The sequence below is a fragment of the Solenopsis invicta genome, chromosome 16, assembly GCF_016802725.1.
Source record: "Solenopsis invicta isolate M01_SB chromosome 16, UNIL_Sinv_3.0, whole genome shotgun sequence".
In the NCBI taxonomy this organism is placed as follows: Eukaryota; Metazoa; Arthropoda; class Insecta; order Hymenoptera; family Formicidae; genus Solenopsis; species Solenopsis invicta.
This window is the reverse complement of record NC_052679.1, coordinates 17,649,521-17,662,462: the sequence shown is the minus strand read 5'-3', so window position 1 is coordinate 17,662,462 and position 12,942 is coordinate 17,649,521. Positions and strand designations below refer to the sequence as shown.

The window sequence follows — 12,942 nt, the reverse complement described above, 5'->3', positions numbered from 1 at the left end:
ATGCTCAATGCCAAAGGTAAACGGTTAATCATTGAAACCATACAAAGTATGACATCTTGATCCACGTGTTACGGGTAACACAGCATAGAAAACATTTTATATTACAGATAGCGGAAAAACTTCTATTTTTCCGCTATCTGTAATATAAAATGTTTTTTTATGCTGTGTTACCCGTAACACGTGGATCAAGATGTCATACTTTGTATGGTTTCAATGATTAACCGTTTACCTTTGGCATTGAGCATCATGTATCAATAATTAACGCCGCTTACTACAGTCAATGTTCTAAAAATCATAAATAACATATTAAATAAAAAAAAATTAAATTAATTGCTACATAGTAAGGACAAATATCTAGATTATTAAGTAATTAAAATTACATTATTTGCTATACAAATCAGATTATTTGATACTTACTCTTGAAACAAATCAAAACGTAGTTCTTGATTATCTGTGGTCAGTATATTGTACAAATCTATTTTTTTGTAATTCAATGTTCTAATCCAGTCGTTAAACTGATTTAATCTTTCACGTTTTTTAGAATCGTCATTGAGCACTAATGGCGGTATAGTGCAAATTATTATGTTACTTTTAAGGATAAAGAAATCGGTATTTAGAATATTTAATAAATTTGTCATATTTCTTGTCATGTCCTCATAAGTAGCGCCCTGCAAAAATAATCAAATATTTAATAAAAAATATGGTTACTCTGTACCTCATAATTTGTAAATAAATAATGAATTTACAATTATATTAAGACTTTTTATATTTTAGAATGTTTAATTTAATTTATTAAGTTGCGGGCAACATCAAAGATGCGTCCACATCAAAGATATACCAAAATAACTTACGTTATAGATATCTACCGAGCCCAATTGAATAATTACTCGATTGGCGATACGTCTGCTATTTTTTACACTGCAAACACATCTTAGAATTGTTTGCCCTGACACACACAAACCACAATAGAGTGTATGATGATCTGTAAATCAATAATACAGTATTAATGAGAAAGCGAAAAATTCATTTTTAATTTGAAACATATTTATTTTCTATCTTTAGCTTTTTCTACTGCGTGTGAATTTGGTATTTTGATAAAATAATAATTTACATTAAATTAAAAACAGAATTATTTTATCTAACGAGTAGTAAAAAGTTGAAAATTATAACAAAATCAATAGATTTTAATACAAACAGAACTTGTAAAAAAGCTAGTAAAGAATTTTTTTGTACCTTTGCGTTTACTTATTGGGAGTGGAGAATTTTCTATAACTAATTGAAGCAAATAGTCGTCGCTTATAAATTGATATCCTTGAAATACCGGTCCATACAGTTTAACCTAAAAATATTAAAATAAAATATATAAAATGTTAAGAAAATTTTATTTAATGCATCTTCAAGTACTAATGTGTGGTTTATTTTATCATTCTTACCGGATGATTGGTGTTCCACATAATATTGTCTTTATATGTAAAGTTATTCTGAAATAATAATAATAAAATAATTATTAAAACTGGCGATTTATTTTGAATGTCAAAAAGGCCTAATTGTTACTTGATTAGTTTAATCTAATTATTGTATAGAGTTTGTTGTTAAATACACAAGAATACATATTACATACCTTAAATTCTAAACAATCTTTGATATCGTTATGCAGTTCTTTGTGCCAATTTATTTTGAAAAATTCTGTTCCGTTTTCGACGTACATTTCGATTCCATGAATGTTAATGAGAAAATCATATAAACTGGCAAATCCGCACCGTTGGTACGGGACGTATTCCCCAACAAACGTGCGGTATTGATCTGCAAAAACAGATTCATAAATTGATTGTTTGAAAGAAGAAGATCGTCACCACCAAGATTATCATCACGGAAGTGTATTATGCAGGGTTACGTGGGGAGTAACGCAAACAAACATAAAGTCGTAAACAAGTGATTGCAGTGCGTGAAAGATGTACGAAACATCGCGAAGCAATTTGTTTTAAATAGTATATGGAACAGGAATAGCCTATCTCCGCAATTGCGCTCATATTCCTGTTCCATATACTATAAGTTCTATGTATCATCCGCAAGTAGCAGATTTCTTATTTTTATTCTCTTCACGAGGGAAGGACTAATGTAAACGATCGGTTTCAACAAAACTTATTGTAGCAATACGTAATACGTATCAAGTGATACTGATAAAAGCTTAAACGTGCATACAGCTCTATCGCTACAATGAGTTTTATTGAAATCGAATATTTACACGTTTAGTCTTCACCTTCGTTAGAGACGAAAATTTTAATACCAAAAGTCGACTTGAAAATTTCTACCATCAATTCTATGCATATTTTATCGACGGCAACTTATATATGGAATATGTGGAAAACTCCACACTCGGATTAATCCGAGTGTGGAACTTCTACACTCGAAAGGCTTTAGTCGAATAAGGAGAGTCAAAATCCCTCCTCAATGGATTTGTTTGAAATTTGACCCATTCTTTTGTCATTAAAGAAAATTAAAGGGTCAATTTTGTAACTTTAACAATGTTGTTATGGTATCATTGCGCAGCTAATACTTGATACAAAAAATCTGCGCAACGATACCATAACGACATCGTTAAGGTTACAGAATCGACCCCTGAGTTTCCCAAGTTTTCAAGCCTCAGGCTTCTTCCTATTATTCATAACTTTAAAAAAATATTTTTTGGTAAATAATTTTTTCTCTGCGTGTTTTTAATGAATTAATGTGAAATTTTAACTGGTAATAAATATTATTCAGATTCATAACTACGAATTTTTGTCTTCCACTTTGACAGGAAATTCAAATTTAAAAAACCGAAAAAATATTTCAACTTGTAATATCTCGTCTCTCATAAAACTTGCTACCTCTATATCTTAATGATAGTTGCATTTTCGTACAAACTACTTCCTTGATTTTTTTCAAAATTTTTTTCCATGAGAACACCCTTAAATACCTCAAAAACCGCTTTTTCACTTTTTTCACCTAATTTTCATGGTTATTTTTGCTTGTAAAGACTATTTCGTGGCTTTGTCCGATAACTTTTCTATTCTTCTCGGGAACAGAGTCTATCATCAAGCATCATTAACCAATAACTTAAAAAATATCACGTTTTTACTTGTTTTTATCATTTTCGTATATTTTAAGCTTGATTTTTTAATCTATGTCTACATCGATTCGCTTATGCAACTAGATAATTTTTGCTATTATTTATCATAATCGAAATTACCACCAAAACTTTTTTAACTCAAGAAAAACATATTTCAATTGGTTTCCACGATGTCATCCTAGTAAATACAAAGTTACGTCGTATTAATGTTAGTTGTAATTTTCCACTTAGCAATGTTACATAACACACTCGATATATTACATTTACATTGTTGAGTGAAAAAATATATTAACATTTACATAACGGTAACTTTGTATTTGCTGGGAATGTTTTCAGTGCATAAAATCCTTTTCCTCTCAATGGATAACATCTAGTTTGGGAAATACTAAACATATACAGTACAAATCAAGTCCAGCTCTTAAAATAAAAAAGATTATTTATTTGCTGTCCGCAATCCTATTATGAAATAATTTTTTAACAATTATTATTTTAAAAATTATTCAAACTGTAATACAAAAATAGTATTACGTAAAAAGAAAATATGTAATATGAAGAAGGATCTGATTTATTTTCAAATATACAAACAAGGAACGGGTTTAAGAATGATACTAGGTGTTATATGCAAGGGACAATAAACTAAAACATTAATAATTGAAGATAATAAATGTTACTATTTGTAATTATTGTTCTTCTTTGATGTAGAAACGAATTTCAAGATCTGTAATAAAATTCCGTAATGTTTGTCTTGTACTCATGACATATGAAAATACACACTGTGAAACTAATTACCAGTGGTATGAACCTGGCAACCAGACCTAGCAGCCAGGAGACAATAGCCAGGGGCGAAAAAGGTGCTGAGTTCTCCCGGAATTAAAAAAACATTAAAATGCACCTACATCGTACACATACGCGTAGAGACATGAAAAAATCACAGATACTCTCCAAGGAGAGTACAAAACGATGGTAAAAAGACTTGCCCGGGAACGGCATTCATTTTTCATTAAAAAAATAAAAATTAATGGAAAACAATTTAGTAGCCACGACGTACGCATATCGATTTGAACTGTACTTAGAGGGTATCTGTGATTTTTTTCAAGACCCTGTGCTTATGCGTACTTCGTGGGTGCAAAATAGTTTAAAAATAAATTTTATTTTTTTAATGAAAAATGCGTGCCGTCCCCGGGAAGAGCACGTTACCATCGTTTTGAACTGGCGTGACGTGAGAGTATCTGTGAATTTTTTCAAGTCCATGTGTGTATGCGCACGTTGTCGCTGTTAAACTGTTTATAATAAATTTTTATTTTTTTAGTGAAAAATGAGTTACGTCCCCGGGAGAAGAACCATGCCATTGTTTTGTACTGTACGTATAAAGTATCTGTGATTTTTTTCAAGTATCTGTGCGGATGCGTACGTGGTAGCGGCTAAATTGTTTAAAAATAATTTTTATTTTTTTAATGAAAAGTCCGTGCCGTCCCCGGGAGAAGAACCTTACCATCGTTTCGAACTGTACTTAGAGTGCATCTGTGATTTTTTTCAAGTCCCTATGTTTATACGTACGTCGTGGGTGCTAAATTGTTTAAAAATAATTTTTATTTTTAATGAAAAATGCGTGCCGTCCCCGTGCAAATCACATTGCCATCGTTTTATATTTTACTTATACAGTATCTGTGATTTTTTTCACGTCCCTGTGCTTATGCGCACGTCGAGGGAGCTAAATTGTTTAAAAATAATTTTATTTTTTTAATTGAAAAATGCATGCCGTCCCCGGGAGCACAACCTTGCCATTGTTTTGTACTGTACTTATAAAGTATCTGTGATTATTTTCACGTCCCTGTGCTTATGTGTACGTCGTGGGAGCTAAATTGTTTAAAAACAATTTTATTTTTTTAATGAAAAATGCGTGCCGTCCACGTGCAAATCACATTGCCAACGTTTTATATTTTAGTTATACAGTATCTGTGATTTTTTTCACGTCCCTGTGCTTATGCGTACGGCGTGGGTGCTAAATTGTTTAAAAATAATTTTTTTTTTAATAAAGAATTAGTGCCGTCCCCGGGAAGTGCGCATTCCCATCATTTTGTACTGTACTTAGAGAGTATCTGTGATTTTTTTCAAGCCTCTGAGTTTATGCGAATGTCGTGGGTGCTAAATTGTTACAAAATAATTTTTTTTTTTTAATAAAGAATTAGTGCCGTCCCCGGGAAGAGCGCCTTACTATCGTTTTGTCCTGTACTTAGAAAGTATCTGTGATTTTTTTGAATCCCTGTGGGTATGCCTACGTCATGGCTGCTAAATAGTTTAATAATAATTTTGAATTTTTTAATAACAAATGAGAGCCGTCCCCGGGAAGAGCGCCTTAACATTTATTTGACCTGAACTTAGAGAGTATCTGTGATTTTTTTCAAGTCCCTGTGTTTATGCGTACGTCGTGGGTGCTAAATTGTTTAAAACAATTTTTATTTTTTTAATGAAAAATTTGTGCCGTCCCTGAAAAAATCACCTTACCATCGTTTTGAACTGTACTTAGAGTATATCTGTGATTTTTTTAATTCCCTTTGCGGATGCGAACGTTGAGGCCGCTAAATTGTTTAAATTAATTTTTATTTTTTTAATAAAAAATGCGTGCCGTCCCCGTGCACATTACATTGCCATCGTTTTATATTTAAACTTATAGAGTATCTGTAATCTTTTTCAAGTCCCTGTGTTTATGCGTACGTCATGGGTGCAAAATTGTTTAAAAAAATATTTATTTTTTTATGAAAAATGAGAGTCGTTCCAGTACAAATCACATTGCTATCGTTTTATATTTTACATATAGTGTATCTGTGATTTTTTTCGAGTCCTTGTGCTTATGCGTACGTCGTGGGTGCTAAATTGTTTAAAACAATTTTTATTTTTTTAATGAAAAATGCGTTACGTCCACGGGAGAAGCACATTATCAGCGTTTTGATCTGTACTTGGAGAGAATCTTTGATTTTTTTCATTCCTTGTGCGTATGCATACGTCGTTGCTGCAAAATAGTTAATAATAATTTTGAATTTTTTAATAAAACATGAGTGCCGTCCCCGGGGAGAGCACCTTGCTATCGTTTTGTACTGTACATAGAGAGTATCTGTGAATTTTTTTAAGTCCCTGTTTGTGTGCGTACGTCTAGGGTAACTAATTGTTTAAAAATAATTTTTTTTTTTTAATGAAAAATGAGTTCCGTCTCCGGGAAGAGCAATTTGCCATCCCTTTGTACTCTACCTAGAGTGTATCTGTGATTTTTTTCAAGCCTCTGTGCGTGTACGTACGTTGAGGCTACTAAATTATTTATAATTTAATTAATTTTTTTATGAAAATTGAGTGCCGTCCCCGGGAAGATCGCCTTACTATCGTTTTGTCCTGTACTTAGAAAGTATCTGTGATTTTTTTGAATCCCTGTGCGTATGCCTACGTCATGGCTGCTAAATAGTTTAATAATAATTTTGAATTTTTTAATAAAAAATGAGGGCCGTCTCCGGGAGAAGAATATTGCCATCGTTCTGTAATGCACTTAGAGAACATCTGTGATTTTTTTCGAATCCCTCTGCTTATGCGTACGTGGTGGCCGCTAAATTGTTTAAAAAGAATTTTTACATTTTTAATAAAATATTAGTGCCGTCCCCGTGCAAATCACATTGCCCATGTTTTGTACTCTACTTAGAGAGTATCTGTGATTTTTTTCAAGTCCCTGTGGTTTTGCGTACGTGGTGGCCGAAAAATTGTTTAAAAACAATTTTTATATTTAAAAAAAAAATTAGTGCCGTCCCCGTGCAAATCACATTGCCCTTGTTTTGTACTCTACCTAGAGAGTATTTGTGATTTTTTTCAAGTCCCAGTGCTTATGCGTACGTCGTAGGTGCTAAATTGTTTAAAAATAATTTTTATTTTTTTAATGAAAAATGCGTGCCGTCCTCATGCAAATCACATTGCTATCGTTTTATATTTTACATATAGTGTATCTGTGATTTTTTTCGAGTTCCTCTGCTTATGCGTTCGTTGTGGCCGCTAAATTGTTTAAAAAGAATTTTTATATTTTTAATAAAAAATTAGTGCCGTCCCCGTGCAAATCACATTGCCATCGTTTTATATTCTGCTTATAGGTTATCTGTTATTTTTTTCAAATCTCTATCCTTATGCGTACGTGGTGTCTGCTAAATAGTTTAACAATAATTTCGAATTTTTTAATAAAAAATGAGTGCCGTCCCCGGGAAGAGCACCTTGCTGTCGTTTTGTACTGTACTTAGAGAGTATCTGTAAATTTTTTCAAGTCCCTGTTTGTATGCGTACGTCTAGGGTAACTAATTGTTTAAAAATAATTTTTATTTTTTTAATGAAAAATGCGTGCCGTCCCCGTGCACATTACATTGCCATCGTTTTATATTTAAACTTATAGAGTATCTGTAATCTTTTTCAAGTCCCTGTGTTTATGCGTATGTCATGGGTGCAAAATTGTTTAAAAAAATATTTATTTTTTTATGAAAAATGAGAGTCGTTCCAATACAAATCACATTGCTATCGTTTTATATTTGACATATAGAGTATCTGTAATTTTTTTCAAGTCTCTGTCTTTATGCGTACGTGGTGGCTGCTAAATAGTTTAACAATAATTTCGAATTTTTTAATAAAAAATGAGTGCCGTCCCCGGGGAGAGCACCTTGCTATCGTTTTGTACTGTATTTAGAGAGTATCTGTGAATGTTTTCAAGTTCCTGTTTGTATGCGTACGTCTTGGGTAACTAAATGTTTAAAAATAATTTTTATTTTTTTAGTGAAAAATGAGTGCCGTTCCCGTGCAAATCAAGTTGCCATCGTTTTATGATCTGCCTATAGAGTAATTGTGATTTTTTTTAAGTCTCTGCGCGTATGCGTACGTCGTGGCTGCTAAATAGTTTAATAATAATTTGAATTTTTTCATAAAAAATGAGTGCCGTCCCCGGGAAGAGCGCATTCCCATCATTTTGTACTGTATTTCATGATTATAAGTGATTTTTTTCAACTTCTTGTGCTTATCCGTACGTGATGGACGCTAAATTGTTTAAAAATAATTTCTATTTTTTTAATGAAAAATGACTGCCCGGGAAGAGCACCTTACCATCGTTTTGAACTGTACTTAGAGAGTATCTGTAATTTTTTTCAAGTCCATGTGCTTATGCATACGTCGTGGGTGACTAATTGTTTAAAAATGATATTCATTTTTTTAATGAAAAATGAGTTCCCTCCCGGTGCAAATCACATTGCCATGGTTTTATATTTTACATATAGAGTATCTGTGATTTTTTTCCAAGTCCTTGTGCTTATGCGTACGTCGTGGGTGTGTAATTGTTTAAAAACAATTTTTATTTTTTTAATGAAGAATGCGTCCCGTCCCCGTGCATATCACATTGCCATCCCTTTATATTTTACTTATAGAGTAACTGTGATTTTTTTCACGTCCCTGTGCTCATGCGTACGTGTTGCCCGCTAAATTGTTTAAAAATAATTTTTATTTTTTTAATGAAAAATGCGTGCCGTCCCCGTGCAAATCACATTGACATCGTTTTATATTCTGCTTATAGGGTATCTGTTATTTTTTTCATATCTCTGTCTTTATGCGTACGTGGTGGCTGCTAAATAGTTTAACAATAATTTCGAATTTTTTAATAAAAAATGAGTGCCGTCCCCGGGGAGAGCACCTTGCTGTCGTTTTGTACTGTACTTAGAGAGTATCTGTAAATTTTTTCAAGTCCCTGTTTGTATGCGTACGTCTAGGGTAACTAATTGTTTAAAAATAATTTTTATTTTTTTAATAAATAATGAGTGCCGTTCCCGTGCAAATCACATTGTCATCTTTTTATATTTTACTTGTAGAGTATCTGTGATTTTTTTCACGTCCCTGTGCTCATGCGTACGTGTTGCCCGCTAAATTGTTTAAAAATAATTTTTATTTTTTTAATGAAAAATGAATGCCGTTCCCGTGCAAATCAAGTTGCCATCGTTTTATATTTTGCCTATAGAGTAACTGTGATTTTTTTCAATTCCCTGTGCTTATGCGCACTTCGTGGGTGCTGAAATGTTTAAAAACAATTTTATTTTTTTAATGAAAAATGCGTACCGTCCCCGGGGAGAGCACCTTGCTGTCGTTTTGTACTGTACTTAGAGAGTATCTGTGAATTTTTTTAAGTCCCTGTTTGTATGCGTACGTCTAGGATAACTAATTGTTTAAAAATAATATTTATTTTTTTAATGAAAAATGAGTTCCTTCCCGGTGCAAATCACATTGCCATGCTTTTATATTTTACATATAGAGTATCTGCGATTTTTTTCAAGTTCCTCTGCATATGCGTACGTCGTGGCTGCTAAATAGTTTAATAATAATTTAAATTTTTTAATAAAAAATGAGTGCCGTCCCCGGAAAGAGCGCATTCCCATCAATTTGTACTGTACTTAGTGATTATAAGTGATTTTTTTTATTACCCTGTGCTTATGCGTACATGGTAGCCGCTAAATTGTTTAAAAATAATCTTTATTTTTTTAATGAAAAATAAGTGCCGTCCAAGTGCAAATCACATTGCCATCGTTTTATATTCTACTTATAGATTATCTGAGATTTTTTTCAAGTCCCTGTGCATATGCGTACGTCGTGGGTGCTAAATTGTTTGAAAATAATTCTTATTTTTTTAATGAAAAATGCGTGCCGTCCCCGTGCAAATCACATTGCCATCGTTGTATAATTTACTTATAAAGTATCTGTGATTTTTTCACGTCTCTGTGCTTATGCGTACGTGGTGGCCGCTAAATTGTTTAAAAGCAATTTTTATATTTTTAATAAAAAATTAGTGCCGTCCCCGTGCAAATCACATTGTCATCTTTTTATATTTTACTTGTAGAGTATCTGTGATTTTTTTCACGTCCCTGTGCTCATGCGTACGTGTTGCCCGCTAAATTGTTTAAAAATTATTTTTATTTTTTTAATGAAAAATGCGTGCCGTCCCCGTGCAAATCACATTGCCATCGTTTTATATTCTGCTTATATCGTATCTGTTATTTTTTTCAAATCTCTGTCCTTATGCGTACGTGGTGTCTGCTAAATAGTTTAACAATAATTTCGAATTTTTTAATAAAAAATGAGTGCCGTCCCCGGGGAGAGCACCTTGCTATCGTTTTGTACTGTACTTAGAGAGTATCTGTGAATTTTTTCAAGTCCCTGTTTGAATGCGTACGTTTAGGGTAATTAATTGTTTAAAAATAATATTTATTTTTTTAATGAAAAATGAGTTCCATCCCGGTGCAAATCACATTGCCATGCTTTTATATTTTACATATAGAGTATCTGTGATTTTTTTCAAGTCCCTGTGCATATGCGTAGGAAGTGGGTGCTAAATTGTTTAAATAATTTTTATTTTTTTAATCAAAAATTTCTGCCGTCCCCGGGAAGAGCGCCTTACTATCGTTTTGAACTGTACTTAGAAAGTATCTGTGATTTTTTTGAATTTCTGTGCGTATGCCTACGTCATGGCTGCTAAATAGTTTAATAACAATTTTGAATTTTTTAATAAAAAATGAGGGCCGTCTCCGGGAGAAGAATATTGCCATCGTTCTGTAATGCACTTAGAGAACATCTGTGATTTTTTTCAAGTCCCTGTGGTATGCGTGCGTCGTGGATGCTACATTGTTTAAAAATAATTTTTATTTTTTTAATAAAATATTAGTGTCGTCCCAGTACAAATCACATTGCCATCGTTGTATAATTTACTTATAAAGTATCTGTGATTTTTTCACGTCTCTGTGCTTATGCGTACGTGGTGGCCGCTAAATTGTTTAAAAGCAATTTTTATATTTTTAATAAAAAATTAGTGCCGCCCCCATGCAAATCACATTGCTATCCTTTTATATTTTACATATAGAGTATCTGTGATTTTTTTCACGCTCCTGTGCGTATGCGTACGTGGTGGCCGCTAAATTGTTTAAAAAGAATTTTTATATTTTTAATAAAAAATTAGTGCCGTCCCCGGGAGAAGCACCTTACCATCGTTTTGATCTGTACTTAGAGAGTATCTGTGATTTTTCTCAAGTTCCTGTGCTTATGCGTATGTCGTGGCTGCTAATTTGTTAAAAATAATTTTTATTTTTATTTTTTTTTAATGAATGCGTAACGTGATTGATCTAAATGTGATAAATGTCAACGTTTTATTATTAAATAACATGTTAGAGCATTTCCGTTATTCTTTTAGCTTGATGTGTTTTGCACAATTTAACATGTAACTTTACAATTCATACGTTTCAAATAGATGCCTTTGCAAACGACGCTGAATTTCTTATGATGAGAACTGATTTTCTCTCTTTAGCGTTAGGAATCAAAAAATGAGTATTTATAGCATAATAATTAAGACTTACTAAGTGTCTAATTTCTTTATAAATAGTCTTGTGGATAATTTAAAAATTAAAAAAAATTCCATATTTCTAACAAGAATAATAACTCACCATTTATTAAGTTCTCTGGTATGCCGACAGTACTATTCACAGATATACACTTTTTAACTAATCTTTCCACTGCTTCTATTTTTTCCACTCCTTCCATTATTTTTAATGAACACAAGTTTCACAAGTTCAAGTTTCCACTTATATTTCCGTTGACTGAAGAATAAGCGCCGACACTTCACACGTTTATATAGACTACCTTTACCTACCCCCATTCGTATACCACTCTCCTCTCTCTTGCCCCATTGCTAACAATGGCCTGAAAATTCCTTCATCTCGTAAACACGTCGTTAGATGATATAGTCTATGTAGAAAAAGGAAGTATTTGAACCAGAAGGACGTGTACAAACATGTAACTTTCGAACGAGCATGAAATCTTGTCCGTTACGATGTTTGTAACGTTATCTTGAGATTCTCGAATATTTTAAATATTTGAACTTTTCTCAAAAAATATAGTAACTCGAGCAATGCACTTTTATCAAATTGATTGATAGTAATGTGCGCGAAACTTCCTATCTCCAAATAATCAATGATCCAAATGTTTTAATTTTGAAAGTTGCCGAATTCTTTCTTTCTGTAAGTCGCAAATTTTCAAATATTAACTTTTTACTAACTTAGAGGATTTGTTCATGAAATCTGCCCCCACCCCAAAATAAATTTACCATACATCAATCTTTAGCCCTCTAGGAGAGAACAATTTTCACCAAGTTTTAACCAGCTTATCCTGGATATTGTGATAGTGACAAATAAAAACACAATTATACAATTATATTTTTTTCCTATTCTTCTTATTCACAAAAAATTCTGAAAAAAATCAGTGATGTTTTACTTATCAAGATACATATTCAGAAATTTTTGAAGATTTTAAGATAAACGTTGGAATTTTAAAAAATTCAAGAAGTTAAAAATTGTCAATTTTTAATTGAAATTGTTATGTGATTGACTTTATTTTTTTTTGTTACAACATCTTTCCAACATTATTCACTTCAAATTATTTCAGATTTTTTAAAAATAAGCGTCAATGTTAAAATATTGAAAATATTATTTTTTCAAGTTTTTACGTAGAACATTAATTTAATATTTAATGTATGAACTTTCTAATATTCTATTTTATGTGTCTAATTATTAATTGTATACTTCAATAACTTAAATTTTGTTCATATAGAAAGGTAATATAATAGTTCTCTTTTGTTGAAATTTTTGCATTGAGGAATTACTTCTCAAACGAAGTTGCTTATTATGAGATACCTTTTTTTTAAAGTCTTATAATTTAGTTAATTTATACCATTAACACCTAATTTTATATCTAAATTACAGTAAATATATTTAAGTTTTATTGACAAGTGTTGTCAA

The 12,942-nt window shown here is 31.9% G+C and overlaps 1 protein-coding gene across 2 annotated transcripts in view; it reads right to left on the bottom strand.

The window, feature by feature from the left end:
* The window catches only part of LOC105207466, a 53,196-nt gene extending 41,232 nt beyond the window's left edge, over positions 1–11,964 (bottom strand). The window contains exons 1-5 of one of the 2 annotated variants that reach the window (XM_011176958.3): positions 11,593–11,964; positions 1,622–1,803; positions 1,434–1,481; positions 1,234–1,339; positions 852–982 (exon numbers count right to left, since the gene is read on the bottom strand). In XM_011176958.3, coding sequence (XP_011175260.1) covers positions 852–982; positions 1,234–1,339; positions 1,434–1,481; positions 1,622–1,803; positions 11,593–11,689 — 564 coding nt within the window. In that variant the 5' untranslated portion in view covers positions 11,690–11,964. The remainder of the gene's footprint in view (positions 1–851; positions 983–1,233; positions 1,340–1,433; positions 1,482–1,621; positions 1,804–11,592) is intronic. The other variant, XM_039458194.1, reaches the window with a different exon arrangement.
* Between the last annotated feature and the right edge of the window lie 978 nt (positions 11,965–12,942).